Source organism: Pelobates fuscus, chromosome 1 (genome assembly GCF_036172605.1).
Source record: "Pelobates fuscus isolate aPelFus1 chromosome 1, aPelFus1.pri, whole genome shotgun sequence".
In the NCBI taxonomy this organism is placed as follows: domain Eukaryota; kingdom Metazoa; phylum Chordata; class Amphibia; order Anura; family Pelobatidae; genus Pelobates; species Pelobates fuscus.
In genome coordinates this window covers 259,676,980-259,704,893 of record NC_086317.1, presented here as the reverse complement: position 1 = coordinate 259,704,893, position 27,914 = coordinate 259,676,980, and the positions used below count along the sequence as shown (strand labels likewise).

At 41.4% G+C, this 27,914-nt stretch overlaps 1 protein-coding gene across 1 annotated transcript in view; it reads right to left on the bottom strand.

Moving 5' to 3' along the window:
* LOC134612449 (ras GTPase-activating protein 4-like) overlaps positions 1 to 20,133 on the bottom strand; it is a 228,250-nt gene extending 208,117 nt beyond the window's left edge. Inside the window, exon 1 of the mRNA XM_063456808.1 lies at positions 20,075 to 20,133. Within this exon, the coding sequence (XP_063312878.1) occupies positions 20,075 to 20,107 (33 nt within the window). The 5' untranslated portion in view covers positions 20,108 to 20,133. The remainder of the gene's footprint in view (positions 1 to 20,074) is intronic.
* Positions 20,134 to 27,914: the final 7,781 nt, after the last annotated feature.

Here is a 27,914-nt window from a genome sequence, read left to right as displayed (position 1 = left end):
AACTCTGTGCAGTATATAAGACCATTCAAATGGCAATAGAATATAGTATCACAGAATTTGTTATCATAACTGATTCCAACTATGTTCGCAACAGTTTCGTCGAATATCTGCCTTGCTGGAAACGTAACCAAATGCTGAAAAGCAATAACAAACCTGTTGAACATGGGAAATTGTTTTGTAAAATCGATGAACTGGTTAAGGAACATGGTTTAACCATATATTGGAAGAAAACCAAAGGCCATTCTAAAATAGAAGGTATTGACAAGGATGGTAATGACTTAGCCGATTCACTGGCAAAACAAGCAGCCATCAATGGTGAAACTCTAAACATTGATGATCTTATGGGTTCAATTCATGTTGAAGCCATAACTAGCCGACAGGCTAAAGATAATGGCGACTTAAATGTCGTGCAATGGAGTCAAGAAGCTCCTAGTGAGGACCTGATTACCAGTCAGAAGAACGATCCTGTCATAGACATATTCTATAAACATATAGAAGACCCTACTGCCAATCCCATCACAGATGAGGATTACAAAGATAATGAAAATTTACGAATCTTAATGAGATATAAAGTCCAATTTAGTATCATGGATGGGTTGCTGGTCAAAACTTCCAAACATTGTATTCAACAATGGGTAGTCCCAACTGTATACCGAGGGTTAATGCTCCAACACGCACATGATGCACCTACATCTGGGCATCGTGGTGATAAGATCACATATGAGATATTGCGTGATTATGCACATTGGCCACACATGTTAAGAGATGTTAAGACATACTGTCAGGGATGCTTAATTTGTCCGCAATATCAACCCCATGGTCCAACCCATCGTGCAGCACTTCAGAAGAGGGGGGTGTCATTACCCTGGTCTGATATTCAAATTGACTTTATAGGTCCTGTAACAAGATCTTCAAGAGGTAACAAATACATGTTAACCGTTACATGTATGTACACAAATTGGATAGAGTGTTTGCATTGTAGAGAGAACACGAGTACCGTGTGCGCCACTTTGTTGATTAACCATGTCTTTTCCAGGTTCGGTCTGCCTCAAAGAATTGAGTCAGACAGAGGTAGTCATTTTACCAGTGAAGTAATGGCTAAGATGTGGAACATTCTAGGTGTTAAATGAAAGCTACATATTGCATACCGCGCTGCGTATGGGGGGGGGGGGGGGGGGGGATAGAGCGATATAACCAGTCTATCATTAATATTCTGAAGAAGTATGTTAAGGAGTCTGGTAAAGACTGGGACATTAAATTGCCCCTAGTTTTCATTGCGATTAGAGCTACACCTAGCACTGCTACCAAATTGTCACCTTTTGAATTGATGACAGGAAGAAAGATGGTTTTACCACAGCATTTACTATATCGTACTTCGGATCATAATTTGATCAATGCTGCCACTACGCATCAGTATATCGAAGATTTGCGCAAGCATTTACAGCGTGCGTTTGCTTTTGCCCAAAGAATCTAGAAAAAGCAGCGACAGGGGTTAAGACCTATTACGTTTTAAAAACCACGAAAAAGTAATATGAGAACAGATCAAGTCTATCTGTATAACTTTGCACGAAATCAAGGTAAGGAAAATAAATTTTTACCTTCTTGGAAAGGGCCATATGTCATAATTGACAAAATTTCCCTAGTAGCGTACAAAATAAAAATTCCTAAGGATGGTGATTTTATTGAAAAGTGGGTTCACATTAATCAGTTGCGTGCTTGTCATCCTAAATCTCAATTAAGGATTATAGGTGTGGATTCGGATACAGAAGGGTGAACGACTAACCTGGATGAATGCTTGATTCACGTGGTATCGTATGATGTGAAATGTTGTGATGTGCCACGATCTCATGTACGTTCATGTCATTAACCATTTCCTTGCCATCCAATAACTACATTTTCTAATCAGGTTACTAGCTTGTTTAAATGCTATAGGCATATTGCTGAAGAGTCAGTAATAAATGTAGTGAGGGATGAAGTTATAAAAATAGAATTAGAGAGAATACATATATTGATGAATCGTAATAATGTGTTGTCCTAGGCCAAATGATGTCACACTGTTATAAGTTTGTATACTTAACAAACCTTGAATCATTAGTAGATTAGTCTGAAACGAGTTCCTGATCCGTGACTGTCAAAAGATGTCCAAGAAGGATTTGGCGTGTTTCTGGATCGTACTGCTCCTGTGTCAAGAGCTACGGACCGACCCGATCGCAGAGATGGGACCATCCTCCGGCATCCTGATTCAAGAGACACCAGGGTTCATTTTGACAGAGAAGACGTGTGTTCGTCAGCTTGGACCCCAAGATTTCCATCGAGAAGGCGTACAACATTGCATCGATGCAGCTTCCTGAGTTACAGACTTGGTACCAGATGCACCTCCAAAGAGCACAGGACCGTGTACAAAACATCTTGGAGCAAGCCCGGAAACCATTTGTATCCAGTTCTATTTCGATGAGCAACCGACCCAAAAGGTTCCTCACCGCTATAATTGTTGCATCAGTTTGTGCCACTGTCGGTGCAGTTGTCGCAACTGGAATGTCTGCAGCCAACTCTATTACTGTCCAAAAGCTGGAAATGGAAATCTATGCGCTAAAGCAACACATTAATGATATTCATCAGGTGATAAACCAGCAAAGAACACTTCTCCAAGACGTGTTAACTATTGTGGAAGACACAGTTGTTACAACAAATTTGCATTCTGAGTTAATTGCCAAATCCACTGAGTTGCACCAAAGTCATGACTTATTTAAGCGTGAACTTCTATTTCTGCATGACCCAATATTGTTCCACACACTTGCTTTTCTTGACGAAGTGCAAACTGGAATGATTGAATTGGCAGGGGGACGCATACCTCTGTATTTTGTATCCAAGGATATTGTTCATGCGATGCTTGCCAATGTGGATGGAGAAACAATTGAGCCTATGCAATTAAATCTGGCCTTTGAGATGGGGAGCGCTATACCTCTCTTAATTGACCCAGAAACGTATGGAGATTTGCTTTTTATTGGCCATACCATATGTAACTCCCAAAAACATTTTTCAAATGAAAACAATTTACAACGTTGGTACATGGAAGGAAAATATCCATGTAAAAGTCCACACCCAAGATGTTTTGGCTTTTCAACCGTGGGTACCAGATTGGTATTCAATACCCATGTTGAATGACTGTGAAAAATTCAAAGACAATAATTTCCAATGTGATGGAAAACCTTTTGTGTACGATTCTACCAATGCTTTGTGTGGGATCGAGTACCTTAAACATGGCTCTGAAACATGTCAAGTAACTATGTTAAAAACCGACAGTAATGCGTTAGTACATGCTATCTTAGTAAAAGATAAATGGTTGGTAAGCATGTGTCTTAAAAACATGAGTGTTTTTTGCAGGCACCAGGTGACTAATAAAGTAATTGCCTTACCAGCACCTGTATCACTGATCAAGGTACCCGGTGACTCTCGTATCACCATCGGTGACGTTACGCTATACCCAGTGTACACTGACGTCATCGAAAGTGCTATCGAGATGGTGGATCCCTTCCAGAATCTAGATATCCCTCTAAATCCTAATCTAAAGTTCTTGCTGGACCATAAGCCCAACCACACTATCCAAATGTCAATCAGGAAAGATAATATTTCTGTGGACACATTTAAATACTCTGAGTTAGATACTGACTGTCACGGCTAACTATGTGGTCCAGCACGCAGAAACTATGTAAATATATACATAAGTAAGAAAAGGAAAATAACAGGATAGAGCGTAAACCGGACCTTAGAATGGCCGGACTAATACGCTAGAGACAGAGAATGGTCAAAGGGAAAGCCGAGGTCAAGGAAGCCAGAAAATACTCAATACCGATAAAACAAGCCAAGTCAGGGAAACCAGAGATCAGAATAATCAGGGAAACGCCAAGGATCAGGATACCAGGAAATCAGAAACACGGAAATAGCACTCTTGGGAAACCAGGAAACTGAAACCACGACAGGGCAAAGTTCTGTGAAAAGCTAGGGGTTTAAATACCCCTTTCTAGGCTATGATTGGTCAGAGGGCGACCTCTGACCCCAAAACGTGCGTGTGCGTTGACGTCGTGACGTCACGCACACGTTGGTATAACTCTCGGGGGCGGGGCTATCCATAGACGCGACCACGTGGTCGGCGCCATATTGGATTTGGGCGTGATGCCCGGAAGAAGTGAGTGCGCGGTTCCCGGCTCGCCGACGAGCAGGTAAGCTCGTGTAGTCGGTACGGTCGTGCCGGTCGGGCACGGCCGTGAGGCTCGGCGGGCCGGTGACCGCAACAGTACCCCCCACTCGAAGACCGCGCACCGGGCGGGAAGGACCCGGCTTAAGAGGAAAGTGGTTGTGAAATGACCGGATAAGACGGGCCGCATGGACCCGGTCAGCAGGAACCCAACAACGTTCCTCGGGGCCATAACCCTTCCAGTCAACGAGATAGGACAAGACACCTCTGGATAACTTGGAGTCCATGATAGAACGGACTTCATATTCTTCTTGATCACCTACTACCAAGGGCGGAGGAGGAGTGGATAACTTGGTTTAGCGATTGCAAGTAAGGGGCTTGAGCAGAGACACATGGAAAGTATTTGCAATTCTCATATGAGCCGGTAGTGCCAAAGAATAGGTCACTGGATTAATACGTTGGGTAACTCGAAAGGGACCTATGTATCGAGGGGCAAATTTCATGGACGGGACCTTGAGCTTGATATGTTTTGTGGAGAGCCACACCCTGTCACCTGGAAGATAGACAGGATTAGCGCCCCATTTTTTGTCAGCTTGGACCTTTGCTCGTAATGAGGCTTTTTGCAGAGCTGAATGGACGGAATCCCAGGTATCATGAATCGATTCTAAACGGGTGTTCAAAGCAGGAATTTCCGTGTCTGAGAATTCAGAAGGAAAAACAGCGGGGTGAAAACCCTGATTTACAAAGAATGGACTATGATTAGAAGATTCATGAGTGGCGTTGTTCCTGGCGAACTCAGCCATGGATAAGAGTTCATACCAGTTAGACTGATTGGCATTTATAAAGCAACGTAAATAGGCTTCTAAAGACTGATTCGCCCTCTCTGCTGCTCCATTTGTTTGAGGGTGATACGCTGATGAAAAGGAGAGTTCGATGCCCAATTGTTTACAGAAGGAACGCCAGAACCTAGAGACAAACTGGGTGTCTCTGTCAGATACTATGTTTTTGGGTACACCGTGCAACCGAAAGATTTCTCTCAAGAATATTTGAACTAGATCTTGAGCAGATGGTAATTTTTTAAGTGGGACAAAATGTGCCATCTTCGTGAATCTATCAATAACCATAAGGACTGTATTAAACCCGTTTGAACTGGGTAGATCCACAATGAAATACATGGCCAAGTGGGTCCATGGAGCACTAGGTATGGGCAGTGGTTGTAACAGTCCAGGAGGTGACCTAGGAGGAACTTTAGAAACGGCACATATTTGACATGCCCCAACATAATCTTTGATATCGTTTCTAAGAGCAGGCCACCAAAACCTCCTGGAGATGGCAGAGAGAGTTTTATGGACTCCAGGATGGCCCACTGTGAGGTTGTCATGGAACATATCTAATACCTTTTTTCGAAACTGAGGTGACACATACAGTTTGTCCAGAGGTTTTCCCACAGGTGCCTGAGTTTGATCTGCTATTATGGCACAGAAGAGTGGAGAAGACACTTCGGAAACTGTAGTGGCAATGAGGCATTCAGGAGGTATAATAGGATATATCACCTGTTCCGGAACTTCATCTGTCTCAAACTGCCTAGAAAGTGCATCTGCCTTGGTGTTTTTAGTAACAGGCCTGTACGTAATTACGAAATTGAATCGGGAGAGGAACAATGACCACCTAGCCTGACGAGAGGACAATCTCTAAGCGTCCCCAATATAAGCCAAATTCTTATGATCAGTAAAGATCAAAAGTGGCTCTTTGGAACCTTCCAAGAGATGCCTCCATTCCTTAAGGGCAAGTACAATGGCCAAAAGTTCCCTATTCCCTATGTCATAATTCTTCTCTGCAGGTGTGAGTTTGCGAGAGTAAAATCCACAGGGATGTAAAGGCGTATCAGGACTTTCTCTTTGAGACAGAATGGCTCCAACTCCTGTTTCTGACGCATCCACCTCTAGGATAAATGGTTTGGTTGGATCAGGATGGGTCAGGACAGGTGCTGAGGAAAATAAAGATTTTAACCGTTCAAATGCCTCTCTTGCTTCTTTGGGCCAAGATATACAATTTGCTCCTTTTTTGGTTAAATTTGTTATAGGGGCAATCACGGAGGAAAATCCCTTTATGAATTTGCGGTAGTAATTCGCAAACCCTATAAAGCGTTGAGTAGCTTTAAGGCCCTTGGGTAATGGCCACTGTAAGACTGCCTCCAGTTTGCGGGGATCCATCTGGAAACCAGACGGAGATATAACGTATCCAAGGAATTGTATCTCCGTTTGGTCAAACTGGCATTTTTCCAGTTTACAGTAAAGGCCGTTCTGTAACAGGGTTTTCAGTACAATTCTCACATGTTCGTGATGTGTCTCTAGGTCTGGGGAATAGATGAGAATGTCGTCCAAGTACACTAGAACGAACATGTGAAGGTACTCTCTTAGGACTTCGTTAATAAAATCCTGGAATACCGCTGGAGCGTTACATAATCCAAACGGCATAACCAGGTATTCGTAATGTCCCATTCTGGTGTTAAATGCGGTCATCCATTCGTGACCGTCCTTAATTCTGACTAGATTGTAAGCACTTCGGAGATCGAGCTTGGTAAAGACTCGAGCTCCTTTCAATCTGTCAAACAGCTCTGATATAAGGGGAATAGGGTAGGCATTTTTTATGGTAATCCTATTCAAACCCCTATAATCGATACAAGGGCGTAGGTCTCCTTCTTTTTTAGAGACAAAGAAGAACCCAGCCCCGGCTGGTGAGGAGGATCTACGGATATGACCCTTTTTGAGAGCATCCTTTATGTATGCTTCCAAACAAAGATTTTCTTGGGGGGACAAGGCATAAACTCCTCCCTTGGGAGGCATAGTCCCTGGTAATAAATTTATAGTACAGTCATAAGGTCTATGAGGAGGTAACCCTTCTGACTGGACCTTGTTAAATACCTCTTTTAAATCCATATACTGCGGTGGTATTTGTGTGGTCAAGGGAGGTGTAATAGGAACATTAATGGTGCCAATAGGTTGTGGGATTTGCTTCAAGCACACACCTTTGCATCTCTCACCCCAACTCACAATCTCTCCTTCAATCCAATCCAAACGTGGATTGTGTTTCAGGAGCCAAGGGAAACCGAGTATTATCGGACATGTAGGGGAAGATATGATTTGAAAGGTCATTTCTTCAGAGTGGAGAATACCCACTGAGACAGTGAGTTTCGTGTGTGATGAAAGGCTGGGAAAGAGGCCTTCCATCAATGGCCTCGACTGCTATAGGTTTCTCTTTTTGTCTTAAGGGCAGGAGATGTTTAGCAGAGAACTCTTTGTCTAGGAAATTCTCCGCTGCCCCAGAGTCAATCATAGCCTCACACTGGATAGTAGTCTTTTTAAAAGACAAGGTAACTTTGACAAGGAAACGGTTCTTAGTCAATTTAGGGGACATTTACATCACACCTAAGGTCGGTCCCCGTACGTGCCTTAGGTCTGCAAGTTTTCCGGCCGAACCGGGCATGACCATCTTTGATGTCCCTTCTTGCCACAATACATACATAGCCCCTCGTTACGTCTGTGTTGTCTCTCTGCCTCAGTGAGTTTAGCGCTACCCAATTGCATGGGTTCAGGTTCTGGAAGAGGCGCTTGACTACTCACCACTGGGTTAGAGAAACGAGGAGCTATGGACAAATTAGAACGTCGGTTACGTTGCTTGTTTTTCTCTCTCTCTCTGAGCCGGCTATCAATGTCTATCATGTAGGCAATAAACTCATTAAGATTAACCGGAAGGTCTCTAGCTGCGGTCTCATCTTGTATACTCTCAGCTAGACCTTCAGAGAAAGCAGCCACCAGACCGCTATTGGTCCAATCAACCTCAGACGCCAATGTCCTGAACTCTATGGCATAATCGGCTACAGAACGACTGCCTTGCTTTATTCTCATAAGGGCTTTGGCAGCGTTCTTCTCCCTGCCTTTAGGTTCAAACGTAGCCTTAAAAGCTGTGAGAAAGGCACTGTAATCACGGGCTACTGCGTCACCACTTTCCCATAAGGGGTTAGCCCAGGTTAAGGCTTTTCCAGTTAATTGGTTCATCAGATAGCCTATTTTTGATCTATCTGTTGGGAATGAACCTGGGGATGCCTCAAAGTGGTATTCAATTTGGTTTAAAAAAACCTCTTTAGAATCACCTCCATAACGAGGGGGAGGTGACAGGGTTATGGACGGTGGTTTATGTGGTACGGGAACCACTACAGGTGGCGGAACCACAGGTGGTACAGGAGGGACCTCTAAATAGGCAGTCCTCTGGAGCAAGGTCTGAAATGCCTGGGCAAATTGGTCTAACCTGTGGTCCATATCCTCCACCCTATTTTCACAGGCGATCATATGTTTGCATAGTTCTGCAGGATCCATGGCCCTGTCGTAATGTCACGGCTAACTATGTGGTCCAGCACGCAGAAACTATGTAAATATATACATAAGTAAGAAAAGGAAAATAACAGGATAGAGCGTAAACCGGACCTTAGAATGGCCGGACTAATACGCTAGAGACAGAGAATGGTCAAAGGGAAAGCCGAGGTCAAGGAAGCCAGAAAATACTCAATACCAATAAAACAAGCCAAGTCAGGGAAACCAGATATCAGAATAATCAGGGAAACGCCAAGGATCAGGATACCAGGAAATCAGAAACACGGAAATAGCACTCTCGGGAAACCAGGAAACTGAAACCACGACAGGGCAAAGTTCTGTGAAAAGCTAGGGGTTTAAATAGCCCTCTCTAGGCTATGATTGGTCAGAGGGCGACCTCTGACCCCAAAACGTGCGTGTGCGTTGACATAACTCTCGGGGGCGGGGCTATCCATAGACGCGACCACGTGGTCGGCGCCATATTGGATTCGGGCGTGATGCCCGGAAGAAGTGAGTGCGCGGTTCCCGGCTCGCCGACGAGCAGGTAAGCTCGTGTAGTCGGTACGGTCGTGCCGGTCGGGCACGGCCGTGAGGCTAGGCGGGCCGGTGACCGCAACACTGACCTTATTGCTCGTGTTGACTGGTTCATCCATGTTAAGATTGTTATTGGGTGTGCTATGATAATAATGATATTATGGTTGATTGTACTAAGTGTAAAGTTCAAAACTCTTACAGGTACAAAAATATACAAATATGTTCATTCCACGCACGGGCCTACGTTAGAAATGATGTGATTGCACAATATGTCTGGTAACTTCCGTAGTGCTTATTCATAAGCTAAATTAACTTTTGCTATGAAATGCACTAAAGGGGGGTTATGTCAGGGTATTTATATCGGCAGACATTTTGTGCTATGATATAAATTAAAATGTATATTCTGAGTCACTCTAAACAGAGCAGACTCCATTTTGTTAATTTCAAGTTAACAAAAGACACAAAATGTCTATCCTTTCTGTAAAACTAACCACTTTGCCAGAGCTAAGGAATGTATTGTATATACAAAGGCAGCATTGAAAGTCATGCTTCAGTGTTTGCAGATGACACAAAACTTTGTAAAAGAATACAATGTGAGCAAGATATTACTTTTCTGCAGAGGGATTTAGATAGACTGGGGGACTGGGCACTCAAATGGCAGATGAAATTTAATGTTGAAAAATGCAAAGTTATGCACTTCGGCTTAAAGAATACACAAGCAACGTATACCCTTAATGGAAGCGAATTAGGGATAGCAACACACGAAAAGTACTTGGGAATTGTTATAGACAACAAACTATGCAACAATGTGCAATGTCAATCAGCAGTGGCCAAGGCCAGTAAGATATTGTCATGCATGAAAAAGGTCATTCATTCTCGGGACGAGAATATCATTTTGCCTCTTTATAAATCACTGGTAAGACCACATATTGAATATGCTGTGCAATTTTGGGCACCTGTTCTAAAGAAGGATATTATGGCACTAGAAAAAGTGCAGAGGCGGGCTCCAAAATTAATAAAAGGAATGGAACATATCAGCTATGAAGAAAGGTTAACAAATTGAAACCTATTTAGTTTAGGAAAACGTCGCCTGAGAGAAGGATATGATAACATTATACAAATATATTTGGGGCCAATACAAACCATTGTGTGGAAATCTATTCACAAACCGGACTTTGCATAGGACACGAGGCCATGCGTTTAGACTGAAAGAAAGAACATTTCGTCTAAGGCAAAGAAAAGGTTTTTTTTACTGTAAGAACAATCAGGATGTGGTATTCTCTGCCTGAAGAAGTGGTTTTATCAGAGTCCATACAGATGTTCCAACAGCTACTAGATGCATACTTGCAAAAACAGACTATTCAAGGATATAATATTTCAATATAGGGTAATAACTGCTTGATCCAAGAATAAATCTGACTGCCATTCTGGGGTCAAGAAGGATTTTTTTTCCAAGCTTGTTGCAAAATTGTGCTTCAAACTGTTTTTTTTGCCTTCTTTTGGATCAACAGCAAAAAACAAATGTGAGGAAGGCTGAACTTGATGGACGCAAGTCTCTTTTCAGCTATGTAAGTATGTAACTATGTAACAAGCTTGCCTTGCCACAACAGCAGGGACAGGCCTATTCATGGCACAGATTTACATGAAATTAGCGTGGCTTACTGGAGATCGGGACGTTTTTGTTTTTTTAAAAGAAAGAACAGCGAACAAACGATTATAGCAAGCCTGCAGTGGGGCTAGCTTGTATATATAATTCTTTATTTGTCAATTTTTTGTTGAGAAATTACAGAAGAGAAAAGAAATGCCTAATAGAGATAGTTTCATAAGTTATAAAGAGGCAGAATCATATTTTCCATATTACAACATTAGGTCTTTCGTTCTGGCCCGCAGCGACAACTGTGTGAGGGTTCCACCGCAAACAGGCAGATGCTAAAGGTGAATTATTCCACTGTTACAATTAGAAATAGAAATGTGGTCAACAGTGTGTAACAAGATTAACATATTTACAGACGTAATATATGAGAGCATTCGCTGAGCGAAGTATACCCTCATATAGTCATGTAAAGGGAGGTTTCCCCAAGTAATGTGAATTTTGTTCGAATTTTTAGTTGTTTTTGTATATTTTAATACCCGTCTTCAAGTATTTGAAAGCCGTTTCAAGCATAGACGATTGGCAGCTATGAATGTAACCAATTTACAGCAAATGTACTCAAACCTTTGACCATGTTATATAAACGAACATACAGACACACCTGCATACAAAAAAGATAAGTTATCAGTTCTATGGGAAAAAAATGCAAGCATAGATAAGTTTTCGTTATAACAAAGATTGCATAGTATGGATTGCATTATAGTATGGATTGCATTATAGTATAGTATTGTTGAATTTTATTTTAAAAAATATTAGGTCTTCTTTTGTAATTTCAGATTATTTTAACCCTTCCCTTTCTGCGTAACAACAGATTAATACAGTCAGATACATGTGTTAAACAGGTATAGACAACAACCTAATCTTTCCTTTCCATAACTCAGTTTATAGTAATCAACCTTTAAATATTATTTCTGTTTTACAAAGGATTAAGAATGCAATTAGGAGCAGTCAGTGTTTCAGTGTAGTGGACCATCACAATGTTCAAACGTTCAGCAAGAGCAATTGATTAAAAGTAAATAAAAAAAAGGGCTGCAGTACCCATTGTACAGCGCTGCGGAATTTGTTGGTGCTTTATAAATAATAATAATATTAATAATAAAAGAACATATGATATATGCATCGAATCAGAATCTAGATTTGATGGTTAGATTGTAGCTTTCCACTGTGCAAAAACAAGAAACTTTTGTTTGAACTTTCTGATTAAGCTGTTTTTCCTGAGAATCTTTTATTCTCTTGATGGAAAAAACTGCTCAACAACATTTAAAAATGTATCAGTGATTATTAAGTAGAAACAGGTATATATAATTTCTGCTGACTAGCCAAAGGAAATGAAATATAATTGTGTTATCTGATTTTTATAAGTATGCTGACAATTTGTGACTCACTTTGGTGAAAGCCTCCTCTTCTACTAGCTACTAACATTTAAAGGGGTGATCTAATGTATTCTTGTTCAGTGTGTCTTATTCCCAAAAGAATGAGAATTCATACATTATGCCTGATTAGTACTACAAAATTCTTACGAATTTAACAAGTTCATAACCTGCACATTAACAATTGCTTAGAATATTTTGTTCCTTATCTGAAAACATATTTTGCTCGTCATCGTAACATTCATTAGTTGCTGTGTCACTTAATTTCTTCAAAGTTTAAATACACAGTTATATAGTCTCCTGAATTAATCAGCCAGGCAGCAAGTATACCTGGATATTTTACCCTTGCTTACCTGAATATTCTGGACTTTCTGGATTCAATGTTATTTTCTGTTTTCTATATAATGATTTAACCCATAGAGGGCAGAGTTGATGTAATGGAAGGGAATTGATGTCATGCGGGGGTTAAACTAATTTCTGTGTAAATGACCTTTAGAACACTATGGGGTAATTACTAATTGTGCATACCACTGCCTGCAAGTATCATTGGCTGCTTATAGTGCTTTGTCAATCTGAACTTCCTGGATTTCCTGAACTTTTTATTGTTACGTGCTCTGCAAGTGTTAGTTAAAGTCACTCCTGGAAATAAGATCAAGAATTCACAGTGTGAATTCTTTTAATACATAGAAGGGCTAAACATTCAGGGGACTGAGATCTGAGATTTTCACAAGCAGCGCTTGTCTTTCCAATTTATTGTGAGGGTTGTGTATAGGTATACTTATTTCAATAGTCCAGAGTTGTTTGCATTAACCCCTTAAGGACACATGACATGTCTGACATGTCATGATTCCATTTTATTCCAGAAGTTTGGTCCTTAAGGGGTTAAAGAAAAAAGATTAACCTACTTAGCCAATGTACATAAGTCTTAGGGATGCTAGCCCTAGCATATATGAGGTATCATTCTAACTATATACTGTAATTAGATTCACTAACTATCAGAGAATAGTATTTATTGAATTGTTTCTTAGGAAAAAATAAGACAGTGACAACGTGATGTAAAAGTGGCATACACTGATCAGCTGCAACTTTCAAACTGCCTATTAACGTGTAGGCAGGGCCTGTGCAAGGATTTTTGCCGCCCTAGGCAAAATAAAGATTTGCCGCCCCCCCCCCCCTCCCACCCACCCCCAGTGACATCACAATGCCCCACCCATATGATCTGCCATATGAACTAACGCCAGTGCTGCACACAGTGTGTGTTTAGATTAAAAAGCCTGCAAGGACAAACTATAGACACCAGAACCACTTTATTAAGTTGCAGTGGTTCTGGGGACTATAGTGTCCCTTTAATGTGAGGTAAATTAGCGATTAGTGTCACTAATAATATACTAGATTGTCTACTTACAATCAGATGAGGATGGTGATGGGCTCTGGCTGCAGTTTGGCTCCACTGGTTTGGTGTAGAACAGGATCTCTGGAGACTGTTTGCAACTGTGGTCACAAAATTCAATGTTCTGGGAGAACGGCAAGCAGCTCCATTTTTTGGGGCCCCTTACACAGCTCAAGGTCTGGGCCCCAGGGCCTGACGGTGAGTATGCCCATAAGGCCCACCCATAAGTCCACCTACATGTTCCACCCATGAGTTTGCTCACAGGGAGTGGAGTGTGTAGGGATGTTATGTGTTACTGTAGAGGATCTAATGTGTGTGCTTATGGAATGTAGTGTATAGGGATACCAGTTTGTGTAGGTGATTAAGTGTGTTTGTGTGTAGTGGAAGCAGTGTGTTTTTGTGTAAGGGATAGAAAGCAGTGTGTGTTTGTGTATAAGGGATGTATTGTGTGTTTCTTGTTGTGTGTAAGGGATGCATTGTGTGAATCTGTGTTTGTATGCATAAGGGATGCAAAGTGTGTTTCTGTGTATGTAAGGGATGCAGTGTGTGTGTCTGTAAGGGGTTCGTTGAGTGTGTGTAAGAGATGCATTGTGTTTATGTGTGTGTGTAAGAGAAGCAGTGTGTGTTTGCATGTGTGTGTAAGGGATGCATTGTGTGTTTCTGTGTATATGCGCAAAGGATGCATTGTCTTTATGTGTGAGGGTTGCATTGTGTGTGTGTGTTTAATGGATGCATTGTGTGTTTCTCTGTGTGTAAGGGAAGCATGTTGTGCTTCTGTGTGTATAGGGATGCATTGTGTGTGTGTGTGTGTGTGTGTGCGTAGTGTGAAAGAGCTCCCTGTCCTGCCCCCTGCCTATAGAGATCCCCCCTGCCCCTTAGTGGTGTCTCCTCTCCTCTCCACCTCCCTTAGTGGTCTCCTTTTCTCCCCGACTTTCCATTAGTGATCTCTCATCTCCCCCTTAGTGGTCTCTGCTCTCCTCTGCCCCCCTTTCCATTAGTGGTCTCTCCTCTCCCCCCACCCTCCCCTGTGGTCTATCCTCCACCCTCCCTCCCTTAGCGGTCTCTCCTCACCCCCATCCCCTAGTGGTCTCTCCATAACCTCCTCCCTCCTTTAGTGGTCTCTCCCTTCCCCACGTTCTCCTCAACCCCCTCCCTGTGTTCTCATCTCCCCCCGAGTTCTCTTCTTCTTCTCCCCCGTGTTCTCCTCTTATTCCCCCCTCCCTGTGTTCTCCTCTACTTCTCCCCCGTCCCTGTAATCTCTTCTTCTCCCCCCTGTAATCTTCTCTTCTTCTCCCCCCTCCCTGTAATCTTCTCCCCTCCCCCCCTGTAATTTTATTTTCTTCTCCCCCCTTCCCTCCCTGTAATATCTTCTTCTCTTCTTCTCCCCCCGTAATCTTCTCTTCTTCTCCCCCCTCCCTCCCTGTAATTTTCTCCACTTCCCCCTCCCTGTAATCTTCTCTTCTTCTCCCCCTCCTTCCAATCTTCTCTGCCCCCCCTCCCTCCCTGTAATCTCCCCCCCCCTTTCCTGTAATCTACCCCCATAATCTTATCCACTCTCCCCCTCCCTGTAATCTTCTCCACTCCCCCCTCCCTCCCTGTAATCTTATCTTCTTCTCCCCCTCCCTCCAATCTTCTCCACTCCCCCCTCCCTCCCTGTGCACTTCCTGTCAGTCCGGCCGGGTCGCGGACCGGAGAGGAGCTCGGCCACGCTACAGGGAAGGGGAGGTGAGGCAGTGCGGCAGCCGCCTGAGCGCTCTATTTAGAGCGCTCAGGCGGCTGCAGCATTTAAAGGGCCGGCGATGGGGGCGCAGGGCGCCCCCTCCTATATGGCGCCCTATGCGGCTGCCTAGTTCGCCTTATAGGAAGCGCCGGCCCTGCGTGTAGGCACCATGCGGGCTGTCAAAACAGCTCTGATGCCTTGAGGCATGGACTCCATAAGACCTCTGAACATGACAGGTGCTAATATAATGATATAATATATTCATGCCACATGTCAGTAGCTTTAACCCCTTAAGGATGGAGGCAATTGTATAAGTACTGATCAAAACAAAATCAAAGCAAACCCTATAATTTGAGCTATATGTTTGTTCAACCATAAATACCTCTTTCATATTAAGTGCTTTTATTTCAAATCAAATATTTATATATGACACATAATTTTATATGAATAAAAAATTTTTTGGAGAAACTAAGAAATGTTATTCTTCTACTTCTGTATGACATTTTAACTGTGAATGTCATAATACTGTTAGCTTTTACTGCAATAAAACACATATATTAGTAGGCTGTGATGTCCTACGTATACAATGATATCCCCATGTACAAGTTTAATGGTGTTTTAATAAGTTACAGGGTCAAATATAGGGCTTGCCAATTTCAGTTTTTACACATTGAATTTGCCAGATTGGTTTGTTAAGCCTATGTTGCCTTTGAGACCATATGGCAGCCCAGAAATAAGAATTAGCCCCATCATGGAATAACATTTGCACAGTGTATTAAAAATGGGGCATTTCAGGTCTTTCTTGTAGCCACTTATGCCTCACTTCCACGGAGTGGATCGGATCGGTTCGGTTCGGTACACTATTTTGAGTGTTTCCATTATGAAAGTGGCTCATACAACCGAACCGAACCACACCATTCAGGGTCCTGCTTCAGATGTCGGGCCATAGGAAATGGGTACGGTACGGTTAGGGCAGAGCTACTATACAATCCATTTTTTCTAAACCCCGAGGGTCTGACTTGCATTGGAAACGCTCACCTGAATAGGCTAGACCATTCTAACCCTTCCAAACTGTACCAATCCGCTCAGTGGAAACAAGGCATTAGTTACAAACCCTGGCCAAAAACACTTTTACTGAGTTTTTACTGCTCTCAAAAACTCATATTTGTGTTCAGTGATGACAAATACAACAGTACCCCACATGTACAGGTTTTATAGAGTTTTGAAAAGTTATAGGGTTAAATATAGGGTTTGCCAATTTCAATATTTACACATTGAAATTTGCCAGATAGGTTTGCTGGACCTTTGAGGCCGTATGGCAGCCCAGACATGTGAATTAGCCCCATAATGGCAAAACATTTGGACAGCATATTAAAAATGGGGCATTTCCAGTCTTTTTTTGTAGCCACTTTTCTGCAGTTTGAAAAGTTTGAAAAGTTCTAGGGTCAAATATAGGGCTTGCCCATTTCTGTCTTCATACCTGGAAATTTTACTGTGATATGGCAGCTTGGGTAATAACATTCCCACAATTATTTCATACCATGTTAAAAATTAAGCAACCCAGAGTATTCCAAATGGCATATTTTTTAGATGTTTGGACTAACCACTTTATCACAAATGTAGGCCAAATTAGTTATATTTTTATTTGTGTTTCTTCACACACATGAACTCCATTATCACATGAATTAGTGCATAAAAGCCTCAGTATTTTGATTACTACCTTTGTGTCACTTTACCCCACTCCCTCTACCATGTAAGCTCATTGAGCAGGGCCCTCAACCCCTCTGTTCCTGTGTGTCCACCTTGTCTGGTTACAACTACATGCTTGTTCATCCACCCACTGTAAAGCGCTGCGGAATTTGTTGGCGCTATATAAATAATAACATAATAATTACACATTGTCTCACAACAATAACAGCACCTCCATGTTCTGTTATTTCAGACTTTTTTTTTTGATAAGCCACAGGGCGAAATATAGTAGATACCCTGTTAATTTGTAAATTTGACAAGTGATTTTCTGGGCCTATGTCATCTGTGAGACAGTTTTGCAGCCCAGCAAAATTACCCCCATAATGGCACAGCATTTTTAAAAGTGGCTACCCAGGGTATTCCAAATGGTGTCATTTGAGTTGTTTGGTCTAGCCACTTTATCACAGATGCAGGTGTTTTTTTGCACATACATGAATTAAATTTTTACAGGAAATGTCATAATAATAATTCAAATATTTGTATTTTTACATATCACAAAAATACATGACAACAGCATCGGAACCACACAAAAATTATATTCCCAAATAGCACCGATCATATCCAAAAAGCGCTCAGATCGGTTCGGTAAAACGAAAGTTATGTTCGTGCATATATGAACTGGCTACCTTGTAGAGGTTGTATTGTCAATTTCACAAGGGGTTCACTTTATTGTATGGGAGGTAAGAGCTTACAACCTAAATTCCTCTTTGAAGCTGGGACCCTAGCAGAGCTACCCTGTAACGTGTAAGAAGTCACACATAAGTGGCCTGGAAGTTTGGTTTCAGTAAAACTAACTCTCTCATTTGCCAAATGTCTTGATTCCCTCTTAGATAAGGAGTAATTTGATATGAACAAGCCTTGTGTTCCAATATCATATCCAAAAGAGACATTAATACCTATCCACAGATTAATACTCAAGCCTCATTTTTATCATATTTAGAATGGGACAAGCACAATCTTCCAATCAAGCCTTAACATGATTTGCGAGCAAGGGGACCCCACAGAATCTATCCGGTAACCGAACAGAAGGGAACAATTCCATTCAAATGCAGGGAAACATTAGACGAGACAAATTATACTTATGGGAATACGTACAAGGAGTCCCATCTTCCGTGAATACCCCCTTTTCCACTTTCTATCTCTTTATTTGTTTTTAGGAATTTTTGCAATTTTCTGCAGTATATATGACAGATTGTGATCAGTTTCCTACTTCTTTATTTTTCAAGTTTTTTGGAGTATATAGTTTCCTTTAAAGAAAATAATAATACATATTATTATTATGTCATGCAGCATTAAAGGCACACTGTAGACACCAGGACCACATCAGCTCATTGAAGTGGTCTGGGTGCTGTGTCCCTTTTGTATTTTACATTTCAGTTCTAAGTCTGCCTTCAGTGGCTGTCTACCAGAGAGCCACTGGGGGCACTTCTGGAATCCAAACAGACTTTTGGTCCGCTCTGCATGAGGACCTCCAGTGTCAGATTTTCCCCATAGGAACGCATTGGATAATGCTTTCCCATGGGGAGGTCTAACTGGCGTGCGGCCACGGGGTGTGGGACTTATTAACCCTATAGTGCCAGGAAAACGGCTTTGTTTTCCTTGCACTGTAGGATCCCTTTAACATTCCTATTGAGTCTGCTGGAATTTTGTAATAATTCTAGCACAATCAAAAGACCTAAGAAATAGTAGGCATTTTTTTGTCTCATGGATAATGCCATGACAGAGAAAAGTTAAGAAAAAGGTGAGCTTCTGCCATCATCTCACAAACATCCTGACATGTATGTGGAATATACAACACACAAATACACATTTAGTAAGCATACTAAATATATAAAAATGAAGTTTAGTTCATGGTGACCCATTGGCTAGATTTGGCTGGAGTTTCCGCATGTGGAAGACGATATGTGGTGCTTGGGAGAGGTGAGTAAGTTATCAGTAATATCTGTATAATTACAAGGCCGATACATATTATCCGAAATATGCTGAATATTTGCTCTAATACACGTCGCAGCTGTCTATCGCTAATTCACATACACAAAAACAAGCCATATAAAAACCCTGACTCAAAAACAAACAAACAAGAACACTGCACACAAATTCACCCCTAAATTCAGCAATACAAACACAAATGCCTACACAAACATGCACACACAAAATGCATTATGAAATTCACACATACTGCCACTAAACTCACTACACTGCACTCACTACACTCACTCTGACAATACACACGTATAAAGATACTTTTATACACACACTATATGCACACATAAGTAATATATACATAAGTATATGCAGCCACTAGAAGCAAGTTAACCCTGCAACCGAATACAAATGACAATGGAATTCCACATTGAAGCCCAGATTAGCCAGATTGTGAAATTTTCTAAAAATTTCCAGCTCAATTACATTGGCCCATAAAGTGGGCAGGATCTCCCCTAAAGAGGGTGGCAAGTTGACGGCCAGCTACCTCTCTTAGGGAATACCATTAATGGAGAGTAGCTCAATGAAGCACTCGAGAATTGTCATGGTGCCATAGTAAAGGGCGACTGTGTCCTGGAATCTGACCAGCAGATTAATCTGACAGACTAAACTGCTGCTTAGATTTGAGAATGTGGGACAGATTCGCATACTCTCGGGCTGTCGAGCAAACTCATAGGGAGTCTGCATATAATGAAAAACAAGGAAATATAAATGGCACTCTGAACAATTCGATGTCACAGATATATGGTACCCCAGACCATACAGTAGAAGTACACATAAACAGTATAGATAGATACACGGTGTATATATATATATGTGTGTGTGTGTATATGTATACATATATGTATAATTTCTTTGTTAATTAATTAATAGTATTTATTTTAGCTATATATATATATATATATATATATAGCTACAAAGGAAAAATGAACAGTGTAAATTCAGTGCAAACCATTTGCAGATAAGAGACTAAGCAAACAAAAGTCTCATTTTATACTAGATTGTGTGAGTTGAATTAAGACGCGATGATACTGTGCCAGGAAATTACAAAGTCAAATAAAGCTAAGCTACATGAATGTATAAATCATTAGAAATATATAAAGTGTACTTACATAATGATCCTTGCATTCCACACATGAATCCATTTACACAGCCACAACACAGAGCATAACAGCAATAAAAAGCATAAGATCGACTTGTGTTTAGTAGGGAAACTATTTCTGGAAAGTTTACACGTCACAGATTTTCTCAGACTTTCCTTAGTCACTTGCCGTATAGTTCTGCTTTTAATGTACAAGTTCTTCATGAAACAAGAGTTCTTCTGTGCTCTCTTCTGTGTGTAGTTTAGAGTTCATGTATCCTTTGTATAAACAATATATTAACCATTTGAACTCTGTGATAGGTATTTAACTCTCTGTATAAACTTTTTTGTAACACCCAAAGCATAACTTGTTAAATCAGTTTGTCTTGTGATCGGTTCCCTAGCTGTAACTACAATCTCTACAAAAGTTGTTCCATTGTATTTGAAAGAAATAACATCATATATATTAAAGGCTTTCTCTAGTGCCAGGAAAACAAACCTGTTTTCCTGGCACTATAGAATCTTGGAGTGGCCCCCCATCCAACATCACTGAAGGGATTAAAACCCCTTCAGACACTTCCCTGAATCCAGCACCGATGTCCCTCGGCGCTGGGTCAGGTTCCGTCCATGCTCCTCCCCGCCGACGTCCGCATTAGACCTCCCCACAGGAAAGCAGTGATGCTGGAGGTCCTTATTCAGAGCGTGAGGACGTCCAGCGTCGTTTAGACGACCAGAAGTCGTCTAAGAAGCCAGAAGTCCCTCTAGTGGCTGTCTGGTAGACTTAACTTATAAAAACTGCAATAATTACACTTGCAGGGTTAAGGGTGATGGGAGTTGACACCCAAACCACTTCAATGGGCAGAAGTGGTCTGGGTGCCTACAGTGTCCCCTTACCATTTTGGCTTTTCTGCTACAAAGACTGGCTCTGTGTTCTTATTATAGGTCTGATTTTAGGGTTTATATTGTTGCATTCTTTATTTAAGATTTATATATTGATAAAATTGATTCATGTTAAGTTATCACAAAATAGAGAATAATCTAAAATAACGGCAGAGAAAAGTCAATGCCCTGCACCCCAGGGACTTCCAGATGAAGTATAAAACGTAACTTTTAATTTACATGTTCCATAAAATATCAACATTTCAGTCCCCCTCCGGGAACTTTCATTATTGTCTGTTGTCCTGATGAAAGGGGAAGTTTTATGGAACAATTAAATTAAAAGTTAGTCCCTGAAGTACGGTTTATTTTAAATTTGCTATATATATTCACTTGCCTTTGGTACTAAACTGTGGGCAACCAGCAGGGTGTTCACCATAACTAAAACATTGTGATTAGGCAGGTATTGCTGCTCAGTCACTAGAAAAACCTTGGAATGGGGCCTGTAAAAAACTAGGAGGATGTGGCACTGGTCCCCACCATGCCCCTACCCATGGGTATTGGATGAGTGCTTAAAATTCAATAATAGAGGGATGGAGAGGTCACTGTCTTTGTACAGCATAACCCTACAAATTTAGATCAGTGTGAGCAGAGAAGTTGACTTGACGTTGCACCCAGAGATAATTATTTGTATACTATTTCAAAGCTGTGCTGTGATTTCAGCAGCTCAATTCCTGAGTACGTACTGAAAATACATCTAATAAGGAAGTTACTACTGTGAAAAGAGGACGCGTGCTTAACGGTACCGTGTTTTGTTGCAGAAAACTGCTAAACTTTTTTTTTCAGCAAAACAAGTGAGATTTGAATGTGATAACAAAACACAGCATGACTATGGGGTTAAAATCTTAAATTGTGTTGGTGCCAAGATTATGACGTTTACACATGTTAGAATTATTTATCATATTTATCTCATATAAAGACATTGTGTGCTTACTCCCATCCACTGAAATAAAATGCAAAATAGTATAGTACTTTTTTTTCCAGAGCAACGCATCCTCTGGTATTCTACTGATGAAACTCTAATTGCAATTTTCACTAATGGATCTGGTTGCCTCACAAATTACTATTTTTTTACATTTTCTAAGAACAATTTCTCCACACATTTCATTTTTAAAATGTCTGCTGACCTTGACAAAATCTAAGGCATAACCCTCAATGAGCCAGATGACTTTTGGCAAAATATATAATTGCAGAACAATGACTAGACGTGTAAGGGATAAAGTAACATTCAGACAGAAACATATCCAAGTTTGAACATTGTAGCATATCAAAAAGGTTCTATCCTGCACAAAGTTCCTCTGATGTAACATCAAAACAGTGACTTCAAGTCATGCCAGTATGAGTTAAGTTGTACTTAACAGAAATGTGGTTCTTTTTTTATCAATGGGTGTGACATCACTCTGTGCTTTGTGAAACTAAATTTCAGAAGCCAGATACTACCTGGGGGTACTGTAGATATGACGCTGGAAGCAGCCTTTGGGGTTAAATCATCCAAAAACGGCGTTGCCCCTTAAGATAGCAATGTACCCAGGGACCTCCTGGTATCATAACAGCTTCATTAAATGGTGTAATGGTTACCGGAGTGTTCCTTCCAATCTAAAAGTTTATTTTTTTTTGTTTTATTTTCTGCCCCTTTTATATTTTAAATAACCATTAGGTGTTGCTAGGTTTTTATGTTAGTAAATGGCTATATTTATTGGCAGTTGAAGAGCACCCTGTGGCATAACTTAATGTATGTGGAAATGGTAAATAATTTGTGTTTAACAGGGAAACTTATACAAAATACCTCTAACATACCCCATATATTATTTAATTAATAATTAAATAATAGTTTATTAATTTAAAGTTGGGCCAGAGAGCTGGACTGCCCTAGCAACACAATTTGTTGGAGTTAGCAATCAATGGAATGGGTTTACCCTGGCTACGTGTGTTTGAATCAGCAATAGTTGGATTTCTTTTTTGTTCCAGACGGGTCACATTTTATTGAGGGAGAGGGACTTACCTGTATCGTGGCGATTCACCGCTCTATCCATCACAGCTGCAGCGCTTATTATGACATTAATAAGTACATGTGATTATTGCCGCAAACATGTGTGCGTCATTACGTCATCAGCTTGCATGCACGTTCTATGGGCCTATTCTAAGAAATGAGAAGTGTTTTAGGGTTATTTAAAGTCAAATCTGATTATCAGTGCTCTGTTGTGGTTTCCTCTTGCTGGTTATCCGAGAGCACATTCTTATAGTTTTTCTTCTGGTATTTTGATCTTGGCTTGTTCTTGACTATCCCTAATTCTGGTATCCTTGCTCTTTTGGCTTTGTCTATTGTTGTCTCTATCTGTGTCCCTGACCTCGACTTGTTACTTACGTTAAGTCTGGCCATTCTAAGGCCTGGTAATATGTTTATTTTCTCCATGTTTTACTTTATTCTCCTTGTTGGCCCACAGTATCGTCATGACATATAATCATACACTTTATTTTTAACACTAGTACTATTTAATTTGTCCCCCACAATTTAGCGTAGGACCCACCAATATTGGGGTACTTTGAAAGCAGTGGTGGGCTTAACATCATATGGCCATATGGTGGAACTAAATCCCCATATTTATTCTTAGATAGGCAATTTAGAAGCCTTCTTTGTGTTGTATTTTTTATAGTCTGAGTGCGCCGCAACTATTTATTTTTTCATGTATGAAGTTTGGTCACTGCGGCAGCACCTTTCATGCAAAATGCAGGTCTCGGGTGTGCCCCCAATCCTTTCTCTGTACACAATATAATCATACAGAGACATAAAGACACAGTCATACAGAAACATGCAATCACAGGCATAAAGAGACATATATACAGTCATACAGAGACTTAGAGACAAAGACATAGAGAGACACACAGACACAGGCATACAGACAAATGCAAACAGAACATACAGACAGAGACATGCAGATATACAGACAGACATAAATATACATACATAAACATATATAAAGTCATACAGAGACATACAGACACAGTCATACAGAGACAAACCGACACAGACCTATAGAGACGAGCATACACAGATATATAGCTATACAGAGACATGCAGACAAAGACATACATAGAGATGCAGACACAGACATTAAAAGACACTCATAGACATACATACAAAGGAAAACAGTCATACAGAGACATACAGCAAGCAGAGACATACAGACAGAGACACACAGACACATATTTAAAGAGACATACATACACAGACATATAGTCATACAGACACAGTCATACAGAGACATACAGACACAGGCAGTCATACATGCAGTAACAATTACATACTTAAATCTCCGCACCATGCAATAAGGTCCCTGGGAAATATTCTGTCAGGCTCTATGAAGTTCTGTGCTGCCAAGCCCCATCACAAGGCACTAGCCATGCTGTGTGCTACACAGGGAGCAGGGATATGACATGATTCATATCTCTGCCCCTTCCACACTAACTGCGGCGTACGCTAGAGTCGAGATGTGGGCCAGAGGGAATGGCAGGCGGAGCTCGGGCACGCTATATTAAGTAAAGAAGTGCTCTACACTTTTCTCCTGCCAGTCAACAGGACGACCTGCCCCCCCCCCCCCCCCCCCCCGGCCTGGTACACTGGCCCTGCTCCAGACACATAGATGCCTTCAGCAATATGTGTGGAGCATTTAACAGAGCAGGAGATACAAACTTCTAAAGTAAACAAACTGTGTCGTAAAAATTGTAACTTTTTTTACAGCATGTTTAATATGGAATATTAATGTTTTCATTTTCATTTATTTTGTAGTATGAAACATACCGTTTCCCCCCAAAAAAGAAGCCCTAGCTTATTTTTGGGGGATGCTCGTTTAAAGCCCTACCCCAAAAATAAGCCCTAGTTGCTAGTTCACTAATCTATGTTTGGGGAATTGGGGAATTTTCCCGGAGCATAGATTTCCATGCGCTGGTAAACTAATCTATGTTCAGGGATGTTTCTTTGAACATAGATAAGCGGGATTCTATGCTCTAGTAAGCTTATCTATGTTCGGAGAAGTTTCACCGAACATAGATTTGCGTGATTCCATGCCCTAGTGCAGTGTTCCCCAACCCCCGGGCCGCGGACCGGTACCGGTCCGTGGATCAAACGGTACCGGGCCGCCCAGGGGTGTGCGAGCCTGCCAGCTAATGCAGGGCTGGCATTGCCCAAGTGCCAGCCCTGCAATGTGCCTGCGGACCGGAGGGGAGATCAGAGATCTCCCTCCCCGGTCCGCAGGCACGGTGCTGGCAGCCGGCAGGGGAGGGAGAGAGGACCCAGGAGCTCTTACCTGCAGCTCCTCCGGGTCCTCCTCTCGCGAGATTTGGAGCGTTGCCGCGGTAACCACGGCAACGCTCCAAATCTCGCGAGAGTGAACTCTAGCCCTGTAACTGGGCTAGAGTTCATCTCACCACCACCGGACCACCAGGGAATCCCCACCGGACCACCAGGGACTAAGAAATGTCCCCCCTCCTCCCAGTAAAGGTAAGAAGGGAGGGGGGACATCAATATATTATATTTAATTAAATAAATTAAAAAAAGCCTCCCTACCCTCCTTACTCCCCATACACACACTACACACACAGCCCTACACACACTGCCCCACAAACACTGCCCCATACACACACTACACACACAGCCCCACAAACACTGCCCCATACACACACTACACACACTGCCCCCATACACACACTACACACACTGCCCCCAAACACTGCCCCATACAAACACTACACACACTGCCCCCAAACACTGCCCCATACACACACTACACACACTGCCCCACAAACACTCCCCCATACACACACTACACACACTGCCCCGCAAACACTGCCCCCCATACACACACCGCCCCAAACACACACACACTGCAACTCTCACACACACTGCCACCCTCACATACACACTGCACCGCTCACACACACATACACACAATTTTGAGTCTATGTCTTTATGTGACTGTGTTTGTGATTTTCTGACTATGTATGTGTCTGCGTGTTTTTTTAATATATGTGACTGTTTTTTTTTTTTGTCTTATTAAATCAAAACAAGTGGGCCACGGAAAAATTATCAAATGTTTACCGGTCCGCGGCGATAAAAAGGTTGGGGAGCACTGCCCTAGTGAACTGGTCTATGTTCGTTCCCCCGAACGTAAATCTACTTTCTTGTACATACTTGCTACCGTTTTCCCTGAAAATTAAGACATCCCCCGAAAATAATCCCTAGTGCGCTTTTCGGGACAAAAATTTATATAAGACCTGGTCTTATTTTTGTTGAAAAACGCTAGGTAATAAAGCCTTACGCACCTCATTTATACTCCAGTTATGATTACCAGACTGTAGAAGAAGCCAATAGTCACTGAAATAATGCCTGTACTTTTGCTAAAAATGTCAGTTCACCCTCTGCTTTCAAAACGTGCATGTAGTTTCAATAGATGATATCATTCCTACAGTCAGGGAGGGGGAGTAGTGAATGGAGTCTACCATTTCACTGTTAGCATTACGTTATAGTTCCAGATATTGATAAAGATTACATTTATCTTAGAAATCTATGACTTAACTGTATTTTTGTATGTGGACATTATGCCCAAATGCAGACATTTTTATGTATTCTGTTGCCATTTTTAGTTTGCTGTACTGTTAGTAATGCCTTCAGGGCCATTACAAAAAACTGTAAGCATGGTATTTGACCATATTTATTTGTCTTTTTTTGTCACACCTTCTTTATGTGATAAATATTCTATCTTTGCTTTTATACTAACATTTCAAACCCGGGCAAAATACACAAGATAAATGACAACATATACTGTCTATATATTTATATATATTTTTTGAAACTGATATATGAATTAATGAAAAATAAACATTTGTGTAAATGTACATATTTTTAATTTTCAAGTTTGTCTGGAAAGCAAGCCAGACACAAAACTGCTAGTTTATATGCTAGCTATGCATCTCTTTTCTCGTTTCAAATAAATGTTATACTAATATTTCTTTAATCAAAAAGTGCTAGGTAGTGAAAGGGTTAAGTACAAAGGCAACTGTTCAACTGCTAAACCAAAACAAAACCTAAAGCTTTTTTAAATAGGTGGTTATTAGGCAAATTCTATCATCAAAAAAGAACTGTCAAAAAAGTGAACAGAAAGATATCCCCTGGACTGCAAGGAAGGGGAGGCATGACTGCTGCCCTGCAGTAAGGGGTGGGATATAAATGGATACATAGTTGCTAAGATGGGGGATATAAGAATGGGTGCAGAGGGGAGGGTACTCACCAGTGCAGAAGGAACAGTCTGGAACAGTTTCCCTCCCTTTTCCTATGCTTATGTGATGGTTTTGGCTTGTGGTGTTGTTTGTTTCTGTTCTTGTTTTGTCACAGCTATGGCGGAGTTCCTGGCCAGCGCATGTAATGCACGGTAAAAGTATTTGGGGAGTCACAGCCTGCTAGGGCAGAAGGCAGGCTGTACGAACTCTGGATAAAGACTCGGAGTATCTGTCTGTTGGGTAGTCACCCCAACAGCTGACAGGTGGAAAATGCTGGCTGTGTTAAAGTTTAAATAAAGCTGTGGCCGTTGCCCTTATCCAACACTCAGGTGTCATGTCGTTATTGGGGGGTAACAGGTTTTTGTTATTTGGTCAGCAGTCAAGGAAAATCATGGAATACATGTCAATATTGTCAGACAAGAACAATGAATACATCAGTGGACAAATATGTTGATCTCTCAAGATGTTGAATTAACAGTAGTGCAGGATCAACATGGTTCATAAATTCAATATCAGCCTCGGTCTTCCAAATGTTAATTATCACCATCCACTGCCCTGCGGTACATGCAGAGACATAACTGGTTCTCAAAGGGAGTAAGACCTCTTCCCCTTCCTGTAACAATTCAGAGCATAGCTTACCTCTGTCACTCCGGGACAGAGCC